This window comes from Leptonotus elevatus, chromosome 2 (genome assembly GCF_054856555.1).
Source record: "Leptonotus elevatus isolate MCC_2025b chromosome 2, RoL_Lele_1.0, whole genome shotgun sequence".
Lineage (NCBI taxonomy): Eukaryota > Metazoa > Chordata > Actinopteri > Syngnathiformes > Syngnathidae > Leptonotus > Leptonotus elevatus.
Window position 1 is genome coordinate 2,358,772 of NC_141240.1, and position 22,707 is coordinate 2,381,478.

At 44.4% G+C, this 22,707-nt stretch overlaps 1 protein-coding gene across 10 annotated transcripts in view; it reads left to right on the top strand.

Annotated features, from left to right (window-relative positions):
• Positions 1–18,740, top strand: part of abcd1 (ATP-binding cassette, sub-family D (ALD), member 1) — a 57,113-nt gene extending 38,373 nt beyond the window's left edge. For all 10 annotated transcript variants that reach the window (XM_086068878.1, XM_086068874.1, XM_086068871.1 and 7 more), the window contains 6 exons: positions 2,990–3,135; positions 13,587–13,732; positions 16,808–16,892; positions 16,958–17,083; positions 17,198–17,285; positions 17,405–18,740. In XM_086068878.1, coding sequence (XP_085925004.1) covers positions 2,990–3,135; positions 13,587–13,732; positions 16,808–16,892; positions 16,958–17,083; positions 17,198–17,285; positions 17,405–17,557 — 744 coding nt within the window. In that variant the 3' untranslated portion in view covers positions 17,558–18,740. The remainder of the gene's footprint in view (positions 1–2,989; positions 3,136–13,586; positions 13,733–16,807; positions 16,893–16,957; positions 17,084–17,197; positions 17,286–17,404) is intronic.
• Positions 18,741–22,707: the final 3,967 nt, after the last annotated feature.

The window sequence follows — 22,707 nt, forward strand, 5'->3', positions numbered from 1 at the left end:
GGAGGCTTACCTCGCTTTCTTTATACCCGTTTTGCATTGCTCGGCAGAGAGCCAGCTGTCATTCTACGTCACTACACACTGAATGCGCTGCAATGTAAACAGCAATGCCAGTGTACTGTCACGTTCAGGGCGTGGCTGAGGCCCCAAATGTGAGGAAGCAGAGCAAGGTGTAGTCCAAACAAACATTTAATAAAACAAAAATGAGGAAGCAAACAAGGTACTGGCTGGGGAAACAAAAACAACAAAGTACAAAAAAAGTCAAGTGTGGCGAGACATTGGGGGAAGGACAGGGCAAAATAGCAGCAGCAGGACGAGGCGAAACAACAATGGATCGACAAGGACAGACAGGGCAGCAACCCCTCCTCCCTCCCTGATGACCTCAATGCCTTCTACACCAGGTTTGAGTCTCACAATTTTATCCAGGTCAAGGAGATCAGAGCCTCACTCAAACCTGGCAGCTCTGCACTTACCTTCAGGACTGAGGACGTGGTGAGGGCCCTCAGGAGGATGAGGGAGAGGAGTTCACCCAGCCCTGAAAACATCAGCAGCAGAGTCCTGAGGCATTGTGCAGGGCAACTAGGAAGTGTGTTCCGGACTCCTTTTTCAACACTCCGTCGACAGTCACACTGTCCCCCAGTTATGGAAACATGCCACGGTCATTCTTATTCCTAAAACGCAGGCCAAAGACTCTGAATGATCTTCGCCCCGTGGCCCGCCCCGTGGCCCTCACCTTCCTGGTCATGCAGGCCATGGAAAAGATAATAAAAAAGTACATTATTAGACCCCCTGATGAGCCCACTTCAGTTTGCTTACCAAGCTTGCAGAGGCATCAATGATGCATGCATTTTAATTATGGACTCCATTCACAAACACCAAGAACTTCCCAACCCCTCTGCCAGGCTGCTGTTTGCTGATTTTCTTCAGTGTTCAACACCTTGCAGCCCCACATTCTGGCTACTAAACTTTCCTCCCACTTCCACTTGGATGACCAGCTAATCCGGTGGATCCTGGATTTCCTGACAAACAGGACTCAAAAGAGTTCGGATCAACAACTCGTTTTCCAATGCCAGCTCCACCTTTACTGGCTCCCCCCAGGGCTGTGTGTTGCCCCCCCTGCTTTTGATCCTTTACACCAATGACTGCAGGTCTACACAGTTTTGTGTGACAGATCTAAATTCGAACTGAATGTCAACAAAACAAAAGAGATGGTGGTGACTTTCTCGAGTAGGCAGAGCAACCTGGCTGTCACAGTCACCACCACTATTCATGGGAAGCCCGTGGAGGTGGTCGAGGTGTATAAATACTTGGGCACTATCTTTGACAACCTCCTGAGGTTCTCTGCCAGCACAGATGACATTCTCAGGAGGTGTCATCAATGGCTGTATCTCCTCAGTAAACTCAATTCCTTTGGAGTAAGCACAACCATCATGATGTCCTTTTATTATGCATTCCTTGAAAGCATCATGACCTTCTCCATAACCTGCTGGTTTTATTCCCTTAGCCTATAGAACATAAACAGACTGCAGCACACTGCATCAGTGTGCTCCAGGGTCATTGGCTCGCCTGTTAGAACACTTGTATATTTTTTTAACCATTAGGCTTTCAGACAGGCAGCTAAAATCATTAATGACCCCTCTCACATACTCCATCCCACATTTCAGTGGCTCCCCTCCGGGCGGCGCCTTTTCTGCATTGCCTGCAGGACAGAGAGGAGAGCCACTTTTGTCCTCAAAGCCAATTTAGCTTTTTAATTCTAGTAGCTAATACTTTTTAACACACCTACAGATCTTCTTCTAAATATATACTGTACATACATATACATATTGATAGCAGTTGGCACTTTATCCTACTCATTGAGTCACTTTATTGATATTGTGTATTTATATTGTATATTTTTATATTGTGTGTATATTCATTTATACTTTTTATTCTCTTTTAAATGTAATGCTGCTCAGTTGCTGCTATTTCTCAATTGCCCCTAGGGGATGAATAAAGTTATATTGAATTGAATTAAATTGACAGAAAACCAGAGATTAAGGCCCCGTCCACACGAAAGCCAGTTTCAATGTATCCTCACAAGTTTCTTACCGTTTAGGTCGTTCATCCACACGATGGCGTGGTTTTGGAGCTTGAAATCGATAATTTTTTAAACCAGGCTCCGGAGTGGAAAGATTTCAAAACGTGCCATGTACGCTTCCGTCTGGACACCATATGCAGGATACTTCTCCAGTGATGACGTAATGGTCATAGCTCGATGACGACGCATTGTCGTAGTTTGATGACATATGCTCCAATTCTCGCCTGTCTGTCAACAACAATGGCGGATAGCCATGTCGTAGTTGTTTTGCACAGCCTCCTTAGCGTGCTTATGCTTTTGCTAAACATTTAGCTTCTTTATTCCAACGTTCAACATGCGGTGTACTTTAATCACCCGCCATTGTCACTTCTGTGTTCGTCTTCTTCATGTTGCTTCGATACATGCAAAGCCGTGCTAATTCTGTAGATTGCAATAAAGTTACAAGATTCTTTTGAGGAACAAACCCGGCTTTGCTTTCAGTTTATGCCCATTCCAAATACAGGTACAGATCATTTAGATGGTCCTACAGAAACAGTACTGGCTCATCCCTAGTTATTAGCCAACGTTCCGTGGGCCTCGACCGCTGCTGGGGTGAGACGCTCACATTAACCTATGAATGCAGCCTGCAACTCAGCATTTTTTTTCTTCATTTTTCATTTTGAGTTAAATTTATTAAGTTTAACAAATGTTTAGGAGGATGCGAACCGTGTGGGGTTTTTATTGGCTTTAGACGTAAATCCCCACCACAACCAAAAGGGGGGAAAAAATCAATCTCTACTTTGCGGAAATTCACGTATTGGGGGGAGCTTGGAATTTGAACGTATCACCCGTGAAAAGTGAGGGAACACTGTATTATTATGTGATATACTATGCTCTCATAGTTGTGTTGATGTGCTGACTGTGGGCTGTTAGGTGGACGAGGGCATGGATGTGTTGATCACAGGACCAAATGGATGTGGCAAAAGTTCTTTGTTCAGGATCCTCAGTGGCCTCTGGCCAGTTTACGGAGGTGTTCTTTCACGACCAGAACCACAACACATGTTCTACATACCGCAGAGGTATGCATACTAGCACTTCTTTTTAAATGCAGACACGTAAATAGTATTACAGTTGTACAGCAATAATAATAATAAAGTAGGAATTGAGGAAAATAGAAAAAAACATGAATAACCTGTAGCATAAATTAAGAATGTTCAAGGAGCGATGTATACGACAAGAGAGAATGCCTGCATTTCTCTCTGTCACCTCTAGGAGCACCACGTTTGTTTGGTTAATTTATTGAGTAAACAAATGAAAAACCTTGTGTAAATCGGTCTTTTTATGAAAGAGCTACAATTGAATAGTTGGAGTTCTTTCAATTTCAACAATTTCATTCCAACACACAATTCACGCTGATGTTTATTTTCTCTTTCTACTAAGCAAATAAAAACTCACACTCGGTTCTACTGTAGAGTTGCCACCCGTCCCGTTTTTCCCAGAATTTTTCTCTTTTTGTAAAGTTAAAAATCTCTCCTAGGACACAATATGTCCCCCTTTTTTTTTTTAGGAAGAATGCTAAACGCTAATTTGATTTCCTTAATTCTGTAGTAAAAAAAATGATCAATGTGCTACTGTAGAACGCTTTGTGACCTAGCGTGCCGGCGGCACATTTTCGTAGGTGCACTTTGGATTACCTGCTATCTGAAAAATTCCAATGGTGTTTGAAAGCTAAGGCCTTGCGCTTTACAGAAAACATACCGTCATTACAGTAATTTCAGACTTCCTCTCACGGGAGCACAGTTAAAAAGATGCAGAGAGAAACAGCGTGATTTTCAGACATTTCTACATCAATTTGAATAAAGAATGTTAAAAATAATACAATTATAAGCGGCCGAATTGAGTTTCCTCCGCAGGGTGTCCGGGCTCTCCCTTAGAGATAGGGTGAAAAGCTCTGTCATCCGGGAGGGAGTCAGTGTCGAGCCGCTACTCCTCCACGTTGAGAGGAGCCAGTTGTGGTGGCTCGGGTGCTTTTACGTCAATCAGAGGTACTGTAATACCGTCATGATACGCGAAAGCATATGCACCCTGGACATTGAACTGCTGACCATCTCTCTCCGTCCTTATTATCTGCCACGGGAGTTTCAGCAGTTATTTTTTACGGTCATTTACATTCACCTGACGCTGCCGCAGCTAAACAGTGGATTGCTGACGTCATTCACAGACTGGAGTCGATCTGCCCAGACTCTGTTACATAAAACTTTTAGAACTTATGAACAATATGTAACTTGTGCAACCACACTTAAAAACTCCATGATCGACCTGTCTTATGGTTCTTTGGGGGGTGGTTATAAATCTCTCCCAATGGCATAATTTTTTCATCATATCACAATAGTGTTTTTCTTGTACATGTGCCTGCGTTCAAACGCATAAAGCCAGAGAAGAAAATTGTGAAGTGCTGGACAGAAGACAGTATCCAAACTCTCCAGGGCTGTTTTGACTGTACAGACTGGGAAAGTTTTTTTTAATGCTGTCACAGACCTGGATGAACTAACAGAAACACAATAAGCCTTGGGTGACGAATGAACTGAAAATGATTATTAATAAAAATAAACATATATTTTAGAGTTAATTCTCAAGAGAAGAAGGCGGTATCAAGGGAGGTGTGGAATGAAATAAGGAAAGCTAAAGCTAAATACAGGGATAAGAAAAGCAATACAGCAGTGGCAAACTCAGAGCGGCCTGGCAAGGCATTAAGACGGCATCCATGACTCATTATGTTGATAAAACAACTTATTAAAGTAGAAGGAATTAATGACTGGGAATTGCCAGATATAACATATTTTTTTACTCGTTTCGAAACCGACTCCTCTGAAAAAGTCACCCTACTTAAAAGTTCACTCGTACCTGGAAAAAACATTGTGATAACCCAGGAATGTGTCACAGGTCTATTAAAGAAGGTTAATATAAGAAAGGCGATGGGTCCTGATGCCATCTGTGGACGCATACTGCATTACTGTGCTGAGCAGCTAAATGTATTTTTTTGTCAATTATTTCAGATGTGTGCTGACAGTGGTCAGATACCTTCAGTTTAGAAAATATCAATTATTATACCTATTCCCAAATCTAAAAATGCCAAGGACTTAAGTGACTTTAGACCAATCATACTTACATCCCTGGTTATGAAAGTTTTTGAAAAGGTCATAAAGGATATGGTTCTTTACCTTATAGGGGGGAAATTAGACCCCTTACAGTTTGCCTATCAGACTCGTAAGGGTGTTGATGATGCCAAACTTTTTATTTTGGACAAAGTGTACAAACACCTGGAGAAACCAAAATCCCATGCAAGGATCCTGTTTGCTGACTTCTGCTTTTAATAAGATGCAGCCTAATATTTTAATTGATTAACTCAGATCTTATTTTAAGTTACCTGCTCAGTTTTAGTGCTGCTTTTAGACTTTTTAACAAACAGAATCCAGGAGGTTGCCTTTGCTTTTCATCATGTACACAAGCAGTTGCAGGACATCACAGAAAAGTAGTTATTTTGTAAAATTTTCAGATGACACCGCACTCTTGAGCCTTAATAATTGTAATTTACTGAATTATTTCTTCAGATGTTTTTATTGTTCTTAATTTGTCTTGTTCTTATAATTTAGGCTGAGTCCAGTGCTTTGATGAGTGTCTTGATGTATGCTGCTTATTCACTTCTCTGTCAATGGACTGTTTGTAGATGGGTGTGCAGACTGGAAAGCTACAAATGAATTGCCCCTTGCGGGATAAATAAAGTTGTCTGAATCTGAATAATCAAAATTTGCCGGGTGTAAGAATAATTTCGGGATTGACTGTTAAGTACCCGAGCTTGGTCAGGTGTCCCTTTTTTTTTTCACTAATCCAAGGTGGCATATTACAAGCTTGACTAAATAAGGACACACAGGTAATTAATGAGGGAATGTGGAGTAAGGGTAATGAGTGAGTGTAATGGCAGTAGTGAAAAATGTGCTAGTTGAACTGTTCAGAGCTCATTGTAATCTCCAATATTCTGTATGGACCAAATCTATGCCCACGGCAATCGTAAAGTTGCATTTACTCTGGAGCCTTGGAAGTGAGTCGAAGAAGCTTGGTGACACCAGATGGGAAAATTGGAGGGAAACGACACAGGAGCAGATGAAGAAAAAAGTATCAAATAAACAAAGGGGGTGGAAAAAGAAAGAAAAAGATGAGGCCTTGAGGTTTTCCTTGTTCAGGGCGCCGTAGCGGGCTCAGATCATGTGCTGCTGCCCGCGGAGGGTTGCTGGCAACGTGTCTCATTGGTATTACAGACTTGGCCTTATTGCACATGCTTAACATGGCTACACGACACTAGTCACTTGGCTTGTACCTAGTTACGGTTGACTTACCAAGATGCCTGCCTAAAGATTTACTTAATTTCAGCTCCTCTTTTCTTTCTAGACATCACAGTAATAAAATAGGTGTCAACTACAGTATAAAAAACTGAATTGCAATTGGTTTTCATTAGTGACCGTTCTACGCCCTGCTAATAGTAGCGGTTAGCATTTATTAGCGCATGAGGCTAACTCACTCAAACAAGTAGAAAGACTATCGAAACCTCGACAACTGTCCCCAACTCAGTTCCCACTGATAAAAAAAAAAGATTAAAACGTTTTCAATGACATGTTAATTTTTTTTTAATTCACTCAGTGGCAAAGAAAAAAACGCATTCAATTAACTAGATGTGTACTTGTGTAGAAATGAGACATACCCTTTAGAGCTGCTTCGTGTTGGGGCAAATCAACCAAATGAGCTGACAGACAGTTGTTGCCTCAGAGAAACATCAAGTGAATTAAACCAAAATTAAATAAGTAAAAGCCATCGCAATGACGAGTGTACATGTCAGTGAACACTTTTGTATCAGCGGCAACCGAGTTGGAGAGAGCGTGTTGAGGTTTCGATCGTCTTTATACTCGTTTTGTGAGTTAACCTCATGCACTAATCTATGCTAACCACAAGCATTATCAGTAGGGTTGCCACCTTAGATTTGACTTAACAGTCAAGCCTGAAATTATTCATACCCCTGGCAAATTTTGAATATGTGGATATTTTAGCATGACAAAATCCCAAAACACACAGCAAAAGTGGTTAAGAAATGGCTCACAGTCCAAAATATTAACGCTTTGCAGTGGCCCAGATAGTCCAGATTTGAATTCAGTTGAATATCTGTGGAGGGAACTAAAGATCAGGGTGATGACAAAAAGAGCTAATCGCTAAAGATGAATGGGCAAAAATATCAACCAAGTGATGCAAAAAGCTGATCAGCAACTAAAGTATGCGCATTATTTGCTGTAATAGCCAATTAAGGCTTTTCAATTGAATATGGAGGAGAAAGGTATGAATAATTTCGGATGTGCCACTTTTTGTTCAAATGTATAATAAAAGCTGAGAATTATTATTTTTCCCTGAGATAGAGAGAAAGAGAGAGAGAGAGACTGTAATGCAATGTATGTTCCTCATCACAATACAATCTGAACTTATTGGAATATTCATTATTCAGCTGGTCACACACACTGTAGACTACAACCAAGGCATTCACTCTAAAAAAACAGATACAAACACAACGTGGCAACTTGTAACTATTCCAGAAAAATGTCACCCACAATTACGTACGCACTACAAAGTCACAGACTTGATAGGTTCTATAAAAAGCCACCATGTGATACAAGTGTCAATAAACATACCTTCTTGTAAACATTTTTCGTTCAAATTTATGTAGAAATGTCTGAAAATCCCGCTGTTTCTCTCTGCATTCTCTCGTCGTGTCTCACAACTGTGAGAGGAGGACTGTAATTACCATAATGACAGTCATTTGTTTGTAAGGCGCGAGGGCTTATAAAGATACCTGAAAGACACCATTGGAATCAGAAAGCACAAATGGTAAATGGACTGCAATTTATATAGCGCTTTAACCACACCATATTGTGCCCAAAGCGCTTTACAATTAAGCATCACATTCACCCATTCATACACACACTCATACACCAATGTTTGACTGCTGCAATGCAAGGCGCTGCCATGTCCACCGGGAGCAAATCGGGGTTCAGTGTCTTGCTCAAGGACACTTCGACATAGTCAGCAGGGGTGAGGATCGACAAAGCGTTCCACAGTAGCACAGGGGACATTTTCAAACTACAGAATTCAGGAAATAAAATTTGCTTTTGGCATTCTTCCTAAAAAACGGGACAAATTGTGTCCCGTGAGAGATTTTTATTTTCCTAGAACAGCTGGTAAAAAAAGACAACAATTCTGGGGAAAACTGGACAAGTGGCAACTCTAATTATCAGGCCAGAGCATGGTCACTAATGAAAACCAATGGGGGTATATGCCACAGAGGCGGGACCTCTGGCGGAAAAAAAATCATACACGTTTCCGGATACTGTTGCGACATGTAGGCATGAGCGTATCACAACAGATTAGATAGTCAGTCGAATGAAAAAAGTGAAGACATTTAAGTAGCAGCGCACAGCGAGCACTGTTGTGTACATTTGTCAGGCTTATGTAAAATTCAATAGTGTTGTGTATTTTGTTTTTATTTTTTACCTCGCATGTCGCAGGAGACTGTGGGTCGTCGGCGACTGAGCTTCTCCAGTCATGTGCGTAACAGGCATATAGCACTGCCCCCTCCTGTTGTAAACGTATCAACAACTACCTCAAGTTGTTTTAATTGCAGCATTCCCACATATGCTATATAAAGTTTGATTTGATTTGATTTAACATATGTTACTGTGATTTTTATTCTGCACAATTTTTTTGCCGTGAAACAACTCCCACATAATACTTCCGAATTTACACCTTCAAAAATTCACGCCTTCAGGGGTATTTATCGTCTGATTCCACATTACTTACAATATTGGCACAATTTAACGTTAAATATAAACTTTTCCCCATTAATTTTCAGCGGGACTGACATTCAACTTTTTCTAAGTCCCACTTTCCACGTCCACTTCCATACAAACACATGACCATCATTACCAGCTGTCTGATACTGCTCAGTGGCGCATTTGGTAAATTGCCTTGTACAGTAACCAGGAGGTTGCGGGTCCAAATCCCACCTCCGAGTTTGTATATTGCAAATATATCCATGGCAATTATGCTAAGTGATATACATGTATACGAACGGACTATCATAGTTCCACTTTTCCTTCTAAATGAATGGAGGGTACTGTATGCCTAGGTGGCGCTATTGAGTGATTTATTTATTTATTTTGCACTTTTTCATCTAAATGAATGGAGGGTACTTTCAGATAACACTTTTTCATATAAATTTCAACTTGCTTAAAAAATTCACGCCTCCCAAGTTAAAGTGATCTTTTTATTCATTTATCTTTCAACTACAATTAATACTTTGTAATTTTCACGTAATTTATCTTTTATTTAGCACACAGCTATTAGCATTCAGCTGACAGCATTCCCACGCAATTTCTGCAGAAATTGCACTTAGTCTAGTTGTAAATAGACTTTATTATTTACAGTGGACACTCATTTAATGTTTTTGTTTCATTTATCTCCCATTTCTTTAGGCCTTGTGATTAAAACAATGCACGTGTAAAGGCTGTGTGGGAGGGTTGAAATCAAATAAAGACGTTGAAGCTGAGTGCAACATTTGTCACGTAAAAGTTTCCCGTGGTGAAAAAGAAGCAGAAACGTTTAATACGACAAACTTCATTGCATATTTGAAAATAGTCTTTTAATTTAGTTCGCATATATTTTGCGCAGTACAGTCTTATGTTTTAACCAAAAAATCTCTGAGGTCTGGAGTATTTATGTATGATGCTGGTTTGTGTGACTTTTTCTGAAAATGTGGCTTCAATTGCCAATTCCACTGAGGTTCTACACAACTCCTACTGTAGTTGCTGTTATTGTTGCTATTGCTAGACAGTATTCATGATGCATTATTATTATTATCATTATTAGGGGCTGAGCAGCTACCGCTTTGAGGTCCCTCTTGTTTTTTGGCAATTTTTTCACATTCACTGTGGTCATTCTTTTTGCCCATTTGCAAACAGTTTTCATCTGATTTACTTCTAAATTGGCATGGATTATCTCAAGACCTGGGAGAACAACTGGGGGGGGGGGGATTCTTGACTTTTTGAAATACTTTATGACGGGGGCGGGGCCTCAAATTTTGCCTTTAATATTTCCTTCATCAAAAAAGAGGAAATGCTTAACTCTTTGACTGCCAGGCGTTTTCAGAAAAGGGATGCCGTCAGTGCCAGCCGATTTAAGCATTTTGACTGATCTTTCAAGGTCCACAGAAAATGTTCTGTTTGGACTATGGAAACTCACGTACTACCAAATGAAAGATTGGACTTTCATCTTTCATCAGAAAAAAAAAGTTTGTTTCTACCTTATTCCGTTCTTTAGTAATCAACAATAGAAAATGGTTAGTTTGACCCAATTTCGCCTGTTTTGGACCAAAATACGGAGAAATCAAGCTTTTAGTGAAACGATATTATTTCATGCATTCTAGTGAATTTGACACTTCTTTTTGTCCATGAATGATGCCACAAACACCTAAATAGTGCTTTACTTCTATAAAACACTACCACCAAGAATGAAAAAGTGTTTTTTGATAGCAAAATACGTTTATTTACATTCAACAGTGTAACAATTTGACAACAATTTGGCAAACTATTTACAAATGTGTGCAACTGTGGTGCTATTTACAAATATGTGGATGTTTCAACGACAGTTTTTCTTTGTGTAACACTCTCCTGCGTGCAAGGAGACGCAACCGCATTTGCACAACAGATTGCCTCTTCGCGTGCTCCACTTTCTTGCCGGCCGTTTTTTTCCGGGGAATAGCAAGTATATACTGCAGTGTGTGTTGCCATCAAGTCTAATATCAGGATCATGCTACGGTTTCGTTACGTCTCGCTTCCTCGTGTCCTTCAGTTGCTATACCGGGTGGTAAGAGATGTTCTGATCCATCTTATCCACTCCATTCATGGTGGCATCGTAGTCCAGAAACAGTGTCTTCTCCGTGATCAGACTGTACCCGCTCCTCCGATGAATATGCATTGGACTCGGGGTACTCTTCATTGTCCGATCGAATGTCCGCTTGTGCAGCTCCGGCGTTAGCAGCGCTAGCCGCGCTTAGCCGGTGAGGCTTACTACGTGTTCATAACAGTCGCGTCAAGGCTTCCAACTTTGGCGTCAAGCTCGGAGTCATCATCATCATCATCATCAATCTGCATTGGTCGATGCCAACTCTCCATCGCCCGATCGAATGTCCGATTGTGTAGAAGTACCCGGTCGGTTATTGTGCGCGTTTTGCGGCCTTAGCAGCGCTAGCCGCGCTAGCCGCGCTTAGCCGGTGAGGCTTACTACGTGATCATAATAGTCGCGTCAAGGCTTCCAACTTTGGCGTCAAGCTCGGAGTCATCATCATCGTCGACATCAATGCGCTTTTTAGTATTGATTGATGCTTTACGTCTTTGAAAAAAATGCTCAAGCGTGAGCTGCTTGCAACCGGTTGCTTGGTCAAGCCATTATGGCTTGACCAGCCATTGTCTCCTCAACACTCTAGCTCCGCCTCACGTCTTCTACTGACGCCCACGGTGGGCGGCCCATCCAACCTTGTGCAAAGAGAGTCATCGCTGCCCTCTAGGGGCCAAAACGAGTCTTTTACTAATCAGATCTGCCTGATACTTTCAGCACAGCTGCCCAAGGCTTTCCTGCACCCGTTTTCAAAAAAAAACAAAAAAAACATAGGGGACGTCTTTTAACGTCCTCGGCGCCCTTCCCTAGGTTTATGCTAAACGTTTTATAACGTTTATGGCAGTCAAAGAGTTAATAGCTCCGCTGTACAAGCTCCAAAAAATCCCAAACTTCTCATGCATCTTAATAGCCACGGCCTAAAAACATCTGTATGATAATATTCGGTTATACATGTAGCGCCACCTAGTGGTGACAAGAAATGTCATACTTTACATTTGTATCTATTGTGCCGAGCCCGTTTGAGGGATCCAGTTGAAATTATGTCAGACAAGCCTTAAGATGTTGATAATGCCCAACACCGAATATTGTAACTTTTCACCAAAGGGCGTGGCCGTTACGGTGCCGCGAAGTCTGATGATTCACCGTGACAATAAAAGCTGCGTTAACTTGACCCAGATGATCCTATCTTCTCAAAATGTCACATTTTAATTTTTTTATATTTTTTCTTCTACTTTTTTCTCCAACCACATTAACTGGATCTACCTCATATTTGCTCTAAAGAGTGTTTAGGCCTTCATGATGTCATAACATGAAGTTTGTGAGTTTTCGCAAATCGCTGTTGGCGTGGCAAGGTACTGTTCGCCAAGAAAACCGCCAATTTTGAGGGCCTAAACATGCACAGTAACTTATGAAACTTGGCACACACATCTGAAAAATGAGCAATATTTTATTATGTATTGTGCGATTTTTTTACAAAAATTACTCACTAGCGCCCCCTAGAATTTTTTAACGAAGCAGCCCCGGTTGTATGTTTAGGCAAGATCTACGAACAAATTTTGGTATATGAGGGAACCCAAGACCTACAAAAAAGTCTCTTTGACCCATATGCTAAAATTAACACGGAGTTCAAATTTTTTGAATGTCCGTTTGTTGCCGATTTTTGCACATTTACATGGGGCATTCTGTTGCCCATTTCTCCTACACGTTTGATCCGATTGACTTCAAACTTGGCCTGGACCATGTCAAAACCTAGGTCAACAAAAGGGGAAAAAATCTTGAATTTTCAAATTACTATATGACGGTGGCGGGGCATCATATTTTTTGTTTAATATTTCCTTTTGCATTAAAGACAAAATACGTAATAACTTCTCGGTACATGCTCCAAAAATTACCAAATTTCACATGTATGTTTATAGTCACAACCTGAAAGTATCCCTATGACAATAGTCAGTTATAAATATAGCGCCACCTAGCCCTTGGGGTCGACAAAAAAAAAATCACCCCACACATGGTATTTTCATATTTGTACAAAATTTTGATACTTTTGTAAGTGTGATAACTAAGTTATTTATGAATATTTTTTTTTACTTTCGACCACTCAAAAATTTTTGTGGCATCAGACCTATCCATACATATGAACCATTTATTTATTTATTCATTTATTATGTCCTCTATGGACAATAAAATCAATATTTTGCTATGAGTGGAACTAACGATGATGTGTATATATGTACTTTAAAATCGGGGCAACTCATTGCCAAAAAATAATATGGAGGCTGATTTTGAGGGTCTTAACATTAAGCAACACTCATTGAGCTTTGCACACTCATCACACCTGGCAAAAAAAAATCCATAATATGTAAAGGTTTATTATGCCATTTTCAAATAAATTCTGCTTTGAATGTGCCAGTACCCCAACGTGCAAATACCCCAAAGTTGCCCGGGCTGCAAGGGCCCTTTAGGCAGCTCTAGTTATTAATATTATTATAAAAAAATATATATATATTTTTTTTTTATTATTATAACTGGGTGTGATGTGCAGGCCCTACATGTCCGAGGGGACGCTGAGGGATCAGGTGATCTATCCAGATTCTGTGGAACAGATGGCCCACAAAGGAATGACAGACTCATGTCTGGAGGAGATCCTTTGCACCATGCACCTTCTCTACATCTTGGAGAGGGAGGGAGGTATGTGTGTGTGTGTGTGTGTGTGGGGGGGGGGGGGTGTGCGTGCGTGTGTGTGTGTGTGTGTGGTCTACCTTTTGTTACATGGTGGGGCCAATATTTCGGGATTTCACAGAGATGTGGGGCCCACCCATCTTTGAGGGGCTATTTTGCCAGGGCCCACAAGTTTAGACCTCTTTTTGAGGGTCAAGACTTGGTTTTAGAGTTTAGGTTTGAATTGGGTTACGGTTGAGGTTAGGGTAAGGAATGGAGGAAGGCAATAATTTTTTATAGTTGACCATTGTGAAGGGGCTAGGAAACTACGCCGATAAAGAAGACTGGGGGCTGCTTCTCATGAATATCCTCCAGGAGATAGTCCTCAACTTACGAACACAATGGGTTCTGAGAGGTTCTTTGTAAGTCGAATTTGTTTGTAAATTGAATAACATTAAATTTAGTTTCAGGATCGAGCAAATTCACCTCCAATGGGCACTAAGGGTTAATATTCGGATTCACTGCATGCCAGTGGGTTAATTCTATAGGTGCTGTCCCCCCCTGGCTGGGCGTGGGCGGGTCTGCCCCTCTGTTGGCTGCTGGGTGGCGGCTGCGTCTTGGCCGTTCCCTGGGTCTCTTGGGGGGTGCTGCGTTGCGGGGCTCTCCCTGGTGTCCGGGGCAGCGCCGCTCCGGCGCGGTCCGTCGCTCTGGGCCCGGCGACGCGGTTCGGGGCCTGTGGGCCGCCGGGGTGCCCCGTGGTTCCCTCTCCCCTCCCCCTTCCTCCCTCTTGCTGCCTCTACCTCCTCGCCTCTCCCCGCCCGTCCTCCGCCTCCCTGTCCCTTCTCCCTCGTCACCCTTCCTCCTCCTCTCCCCCTCTCTCTGCGGCCCTGCCGCTGGCCCTTGCCCTTCTTGTCGTCTCCTTCCCCCCTCCCTTCCCCCTCCCCTGTACGCCTTCCTTCCCCTCCCCTGGGCCGGGGGCTCCATCCGTGGCCCGGGTCTCGGCGCTCCGGGGGCCGGGGGGTTGGGGTGTTTGGTGTTGTGCCCGCCCCGCTCCGGTGGACATCCTGGCACCTCGGGCGGGCCCCAGTATCCGGGGGGCGAGCCCTATCACCCCGCCGGGCTGGTCCCATATGCCCGCCGGGGTCCCGGTGGGGATGGGTGGGGGTTTGGTGGGCGGGTGCGCCTCCTGCCCCCGCCCGGTTGGGGGGGGCCCCGCTGGTCGCTCCTCTTAACTCACTGCACTAGGTTTGCACAATACACTTTTATAGACATATAGGGCACATAACACACTTTGGGGGGGTGGGGTAGGGTGGAAACACCGTCTTCGCCCTACAACTCCCCTGCAATTTTAATGCACCACACAACTGTGGGGGGGGGGGGGGGGCGTTGTCGGGGTGGGGTGCCATCGGTTGGGGACCGCCGTATAGAGCAGTGCTGCGGTCCCCTGTCCATGTCCCCGCCGCGCCCCCCCCCCCCCTATTTATTTTTTAAATGCACCACATACACTCACTGACATGCCTGGGAGGCGGGTGGATCGGAGCGTGGGGATATAATTTCCCTCTGCTCCGGTTCACCTGCTCCCAATTTTAATGCACCACACACACACACACACTTGTATATACACTGGGTGGGGTCACATTCAAGGTTATGGGGTAGAGTTCGCCAGTCGGCGAGCTGGCGGACTCAGTAACAGGGGTTAGCTTTCACTAAGAACGCTGGAGTGACAACCGGGGCCTGGGGGGCCCTGAGGTGTTGCGCTTGCTCTGTCCTGGCAGGGGTCGACGGCTCCCCTCTTTGGTGGAGATTTTTATGCATGCCAGATCCACCACACCAGCATCTATCGGAACTCAGACACAATCTGCTTCTTCCTCAGGTCATTGAATCGGTGGAGGCTGGTGTCTGTGGATCTCACTCTGCTTTGTTTTTCCTTCCTTCCTTTCCTCAGTCTCTCCTTTGGTCTCTTGAGGTCTCCCTGATTTTTGGGATTTGTTGGAATTTAGATGTTTCTGGGGTTGGTGAAGAACTCTGGTTGGTGGCCCGGTGGGTGGTGTCTGGTCGGTGCTGGATTTCACTTTCCTTTGTTTTCTTTGGTCCTTCCTCGGGTCTCCTGACGGCGGTGTTCGGTTTAGGTGAACGGTATGGGATTTTTTTTTAATAGGTTTTTGGCGAACTAACGAATACACACACACTCGCACGCACACACGCACGCACGCACGCACACACGCACATTCACATTCACATACTCACCCACATACAAAAAAAAAGAGCAATGATGATGACATTACCGAATGAATACTGAGCTCTTTTTAGAAAATAAAGAAAAAAAATGAAAAAAAATTCAAAATAAAATGTTATCAAATTATTTTTTTAATGTTTTTTTTTAATTATATACAGTATATACTTTATATACAGTACATGAATTAAATGTATAAATACATTAAATTACATGATCCATTATCTGAACCACTTTTCCTCAATAAATTTAAATTTATTTTTTACACAGTACGATGCAACAAGAAAAAAATTCTGACTGTACATAGATGGCGGAGGAGTTATTGAACAGAGATGATGTGAGGCTGCTGAAGTGGAAGGCATTATTGTAACGTTCTCAGGAAAGTATGTTCTCGCGTATGATCGGTCAAGATGGCGACCACTGAGTCAGAATCAAGTGATCTCGAAGCTGAAGAGATATAGTACGTTTTGCTACTACGTCGATAAAGAAGACGAGTGAGGGCCGCTTCTCATGAATATCCTCTAGGAGAGCTCCTGAAATGTGCTCACAGTGTAACGCCAATATTGGGTGCATGAAGAGTGCGTGCATCATGGCTGCTGTGCCGTGCATCGCCGGACAGAGAAGTAGATGAAATGCGCAAATGGCGCGGTGCTGCTCGGCGGGGGTTGTGGTCGAGAGGGGCACTACAGTACAATACTGTAATGTATGATGTGGCGCGCACTTAAAAATATTAACTTGCAAGCAAAATACAGCTTTTGTAGACATCAGTCAGCCTTTGTTCGTATCTGTGAATGTTTGTAAGTCGAATGTTCGTAACTAGAGGACTACCTGTGTGGGTCTAGCCAGTGACTTGTTGCATGTGTTTGTGCCAGGTTGGGAGTCAGTCAATGACTGGAAAGATGTCCTGTCAGGAGGAGAGAAGCAGCGTATGGGAATGGCTCGCATGTTCTACCACAAGTGAGCCCCTAAACACACACACATGCTGTGGAGGAGGTTGCATGACTTTCAACCCTGTCACATAGGCCAAGCTATGCGTTGCTGGATGAATGCACCAGCGCAGTGAGTGTCGATGTGGAGGGAAGCATCTTCCAGGCTGCAAAGGAGGCTGGGATATCCCTGCTCTCAATCACCCATAGACCCTCCCTCTGGTCAGAACACGAGCACACGCAAAGTGGATCTGTGTAGATTCCAGCCAACGGGGGAGCAGAGCTCTAGGCAGCCATCTGAGGCCACACTCTTAACACTTACTCTCCCTCCAACAGGAAGTACCACTCTCACATCCTGCAGTTTGATGGAGAAGGTGGTTGGCGCTTTGAGCGTCTGGATGCAACCACTCGTCTGTCTCTGCAGGTCAGTGTGCGCATCCTCTTCAACAGCAACACTGCTGCCTCTCAGAGACGGTCATAAGCAGGAAGAAGTTATTGTTTGGTGTGGGTGTTTATCTTCTGTTTTTACCATCATTGTTGTAGGAAGAGAAGCGGCGTCTAGAGAGTCAGCTGTCGGGGATCCCCAAGATGCAGCAGCGTCTTTCTGAGCTCTACTGCTTGCTGGGGGAGGGGCATGGGGAAACGCCACCCGACCAGAATGCTGCTCTTTCCCAAGAGACGGCATATAAAGGATGATGGGTACGTCAATTTTTGACCCGGTCTCTGATCCAAGAAAGCAGTGCACTGCCACATTATTGCGCTTTGACTTATGCCATTTTTTTCTGAAGAATTTAGTAGATACTGTCTTTGATCACACTAGCTGCAATCAGTTAATAAGCGAAGGCCGCATTACGTTTGCACATGCGTGAAAATCAAGATAAAAAAAAAAAACTGCTACCATACAAAGCCGTCATCTGAATGGCGGCGAATGGACTGCTGAAAGTGTTTGCTTAACTGCACACCTTAAAGCTTGCAAGCATTGTTTAAACGACTTTCAGCCATAAGTGACAAAACGACAGGTGCACTTGGCGCCATTTTTAATTGTCCTAATGGAGTTAATCGGTAAAAAAAAAACACCATTGCAAAGCTCGAGAAGACGGAAGTGTACACTTGTAAACCTCTGTTCACTCTTCCCAATTTCCAGACAGAAAAGAAGGATCCAAACGGACGTATAAGAGGCTAAAATAGATGTTTCTAAAACACATTTATTTTGTCAATATCCTGAAAGTAAGGGAACAGACGGAAACATCACCAAGCTTGCTAGCGGATCTACATGTAATCAAACTAATGGAGTGACAGTCATTTAAGAACCTGCTTCTAGCCCCAATTTGACCCCTTCAGTGAAGAAAGTTCCTACCCGTCTCTTGATCACCCAGTGTTGTGTCCTCGGTCCAACTCCCGGTAAAGTGCACACATTCAGTCAAATAATAAGGACTTAAATAGGCTTAACTGTCGTGTCCCGGCAGAGGGCAGTCAGTAACGACGTGCTATTCGTATATATGTTTAAAACAGATTCAATAAAAAAAAACCATCAACTTTCCAACAGTTAAATTGGTCCAAATCAGTGCTTCTCCCGTTAGACTCCATTAGTTTTCAATGACAAGTTGGTAGCAGGCTACCAGCCGGCCTACCCATAATGCACCGCGCTGCCGAGATGCGCACTTCGCTTATTGTGTTGATGAATTTCCAGTTGTCTCTCCCTGCAGGTTCTTCATAAGATTTGACAGGATGTGACAAAAGATTGTCTTTCAATGACACAATTTTAATGTTTTTGTTAAAAAAATTAAAAAAAGAATCAAATCAGCTGGCCAATGACTACTTTTACTTTTCACGAATGATGGAAGACAGATGCTTTTAAAAATAAAAGCTTGAAAAGCTAGACTCGTGTGCGACAAGATCTGTCACCCACACTACCTCCTGTGTACACTACAAACATCCATCCATACATACATACATACATACATGCAATGTATATGTTGACTGTACATTGTCCCCCTGCACAGGCACGTGCATATATAAGTCTTAAAACAACATCCATACATTTTCCACTCCTTATCCGGGGTCAGGTCGCGGGGGCACTAGCTTTAGCAGGGAAGCCCAGAACTCCCTCTCCCCAACCACTTCGTCCAGCTACTCCAGTGGGATCCGAAGGCGTTCCCAGGCCAGCCGAGAGTCATGGAACAACATAAAAACCCAAAATGTCACTTTGGTGCCTGTTACCACCTGCTGAGTTGCCTGCATACTGCTTATTAGCACTACACACTACAAATTTCACCCAGTTTATGTTTGTTCTGTACATCACAACATATCAAAGCAATCGTTTTTTTCTAAGTAGCTTGCAGAGATGGCAAATCCAGGTCCAGAAAGTAAAAACCCTGCCACAGTTTGGCTTTAGCCCCTCGTGCTAGCTAGCTAGCTCCCTAGCAGGTAAACAAGCACCCGGGGAGCTAGCTAGCTAGCTCACTAGCACCTCGGGCTAAAGCCAAACTGTTGCAGGGTTTTTACTTTCTGGACCTGGATTTGCCACCTCTGCTAGCTTGGCTGGTTAAAGCAACCATTGCCATAGCTGACACGATCTTGGGCTGTGGCTATAATCTGGTCCAGGGGGCGGATGGCTGCCATCTGTGCCACCCAAGTGAGACTGGGGCGTCCACGTGAGCTCCATCCTGCCGGGGCAGGCTTTGAGGCTGCCGTGATGACCCTTTTCGCTGGTACCCTATCATCCAGGCGAGCCACGTGAAGAAGCTGGAGTCTTCTCCTCAGGATGATGGCAGATAGAGTACTAGGAGCCCCCGCCCTCTCGTACACCTCTTCGTTGGTGACTGTGTCAGACCACCGGATACCTAAGATGTTGCGGAGGCATGAGTGGTGGAAGGTATAGAGGCAGCGGGTCATCTCAGCTGTCAGGGTCCAGGTTTTGCATCCATAGAGAAGGATAGGTATGACAGGTGTTCAGGACTCTGAGCTTGAATGTCAGATTGATGTTGGAAGCTTCTCCAGACATTACTGAGCCTTCCAAGGGCGCTACGGGCCAGCTTGAGTCTCCAAACTACCTCTGGGTCTGACTTACAGTTGGAGCTGACCTTGGCTCCGAGGCTACCTCCTCATTGCCAACCCTGATGGTCAGGGCCAAGAGAGATGCTTCCTCAGACAAGATAGGTAGGATGTTGGAGAATGCGTCTATGAGCTCTGCAAAATGAGGTCATCTGTGTAGTCTAGGACGGTGAAGTCTGAGTGATAGGAGACGCCGAGATCTGTGATGCAAAGGGAGGCATGACTTATCCAGCAATTGATGGCTGTGTTAAAGACGTTGGGAGTTACCACACAGCCTTGATGAACCCCAGAAGCTGTGGGAAGGGTCTGACACCCCACCCTGGGCATGTACCCAACACGTGGTTTCCATGTAGGGGTCTCAGTGTGTTTATGTACTTGGAAGGGACCACTGAAAAAAAAACAGGGTGGTCGACATTGTTAGGGTTTGGTGGTAGAGTCTAAATAGTGGACCCAATTGCAAGAAGGCACAGTAACAGGCAGAGGGAATGTGTAAACGTGGTGATTTATTGACAAGACAACTGGACTGGACTTGACGTGACTGGACTTGACGTGACTGGACTGAATCGAGCGTGATGTGACAGGACTGGACGTGACTGGACTGAACTGAGCGTGGCGTGACAGGACCGGACTTGCCTTAACAGGGCGTGACTTGGCTTGACTCAACAGGACTGGATGTGGCGAAACATGGCTTGGCTTGGCTTTGTCTTTGCTTGGCTTCAAGACGTGGCTAGGCTACAATACAAAACAGTCACATACAACACATGGCACCAACAACAACAATACACCCACGCAGACTGAACAAAAACAGCACATTATATACACTCACACGGTTTGACACAACAAGACACAGCTGGGTGAAACACAAGTGGCTGAGGCAGTGATTGGTCCACACACAGGGAAGGGAAGACACACAGAGGTGGAGGATATGTTAATGCTCATATAGCCTTCTGCCCGCGCGGCAAAATCTTGTTGCGTTTTGGGGGATATATCACCGGCTTGACTGTGCATGCTGCCCGTGGTGGGCGGGGCACATTGAGCACTTGTAAAACATGAAATACAAACTAGAAAATATGTTCAACACATGTCTCGAAACTTTCTTTCAAGACAAGAGAATATTTATTTATAATATTTTTATCAAGATTACTCTCCGGAGCTTCAAAAGAGACGTGCAAAGGTTTGTGAAATCATCAAGGAACTCAAGAAGAGAGATGTACAAGCAAACTGCTTGTATCCAGCAAGGCTGAAACTCAAGTTAAGCACAGGAGAGAAGATCTTTCACACATTGTCTCTTTGACCATCTAGCGTGGTCACTCACGGCATTTACCGCCGTTCTTTGTCGCCGTCGCTGGTGGCCTTTGATCTTGTTGATCGGGGCAGCGGGATTCCCCGCTCCCCTTGGCTGCGACGGCTCGGTGTATTTGGACTTTTGGAATTTATGTATGGATGTTGGAGCTCTACATGATCTCCGCTTCTCATCGCTGAGTGCGGCTTCAAGTTTGTGAGTACGCCTGGTGGATGTTAGCGACGATGTTGACGTCTTGCCTACGTTTACTTTGACTTGTTTTGAATACAACTCGCAAGTGTTGGTTATTTCGTATCCTTTCCTAGCTTGTATTGCCTCGCAACTTATGCGGCTCTGTCCGTGAGGCCGCCAACCGCCTTGATGTTGTTTGATGGCTTCGATATTGTCTGTCATGACTTCTGCTAGTTTATGATGACACAGAAGTTCACTTACGTGTTGCTGTGAGCACTTGTGAATTAATTTGTTCCGTTGGTGAAGAGGCCGGTTTTCGCCTCCTCTCCCACACGAAGATAGGAGCCTGTTGACTTGCGCACACTCATTGCGCGTCAATCGGCGGCTGCTATGGACGACGACGCTCGCTGCAAGCACTGTGGCGGCCCCTTCTTGCCCGAAGAGGGACGCACTGACTGCTGTCTCGACTGTCGCGCAGTGGCAGCTGTTGCTGCGACGGGCCACACTCCGGTGTACACAACTGATGTTGCGCCTCACCAGGACGCAGAGGCTCTCCAGGGGCGGTCATCGTCGGCGGTGGCAATGGGCCCCCCTTCCCCCTACCCTCACGAGGGTCGGGCAAAACGCAGGTCTGCTTCTACTGCTGCCCCTGACCATCGGAGTAAAGAGTCGAGCAGACTCTCAGATTGCCTTGCAGTTGAGCCGTTTGCAGGCAAGTGTGATGGCATTACAGGCGCAGTTGGGTGATCAAAACCCTTCTGTTTCTCAGGCCTCTGCAATAGAAATGCCCTTTGCATTGGTGGACATGCCGGATGCAACACTCCAATTGCCCTCCGAAGCAGACGACGTAGCCGAGGATGTCGTCTCCGTCCGGGATTCTAAGGCATGTTCGGGGGTGGACTCTGTTTCCACTGCCCCGTCTTCTCCTTCTGAACGTTTTTCAGCTGGAGCGGAATTGGTGCGCACTGTTATGCTTAGCGCCTTCCAACGTTTAAATTTGGACACGTCTGGCTTTTCTCAGCCTCCTACTGAGTGTGGCCTCTCAGATGGACTACTCAACCGAGTCTTTATGGATCTCGGAATCTCGTCTTTTTTTGACAGACCTTCATTCCTGCTGGTCCAATTCTAGTGTTTATCCTCCGCTCCCGGCGGGCGGCCGTGCCCTAGCAAATATGCGCTTTCTGAATCTTATTTATTTGAATCGTATGCCTGATGTAGAGTATTCTATGGCTTCACTCATCATCTCCCCGGAGGAGGCCCTTAGAAAGGCTGGGAGATGCCCTAGCCCTCAGTGGCGCTGGATGGACGAACTGGTCAC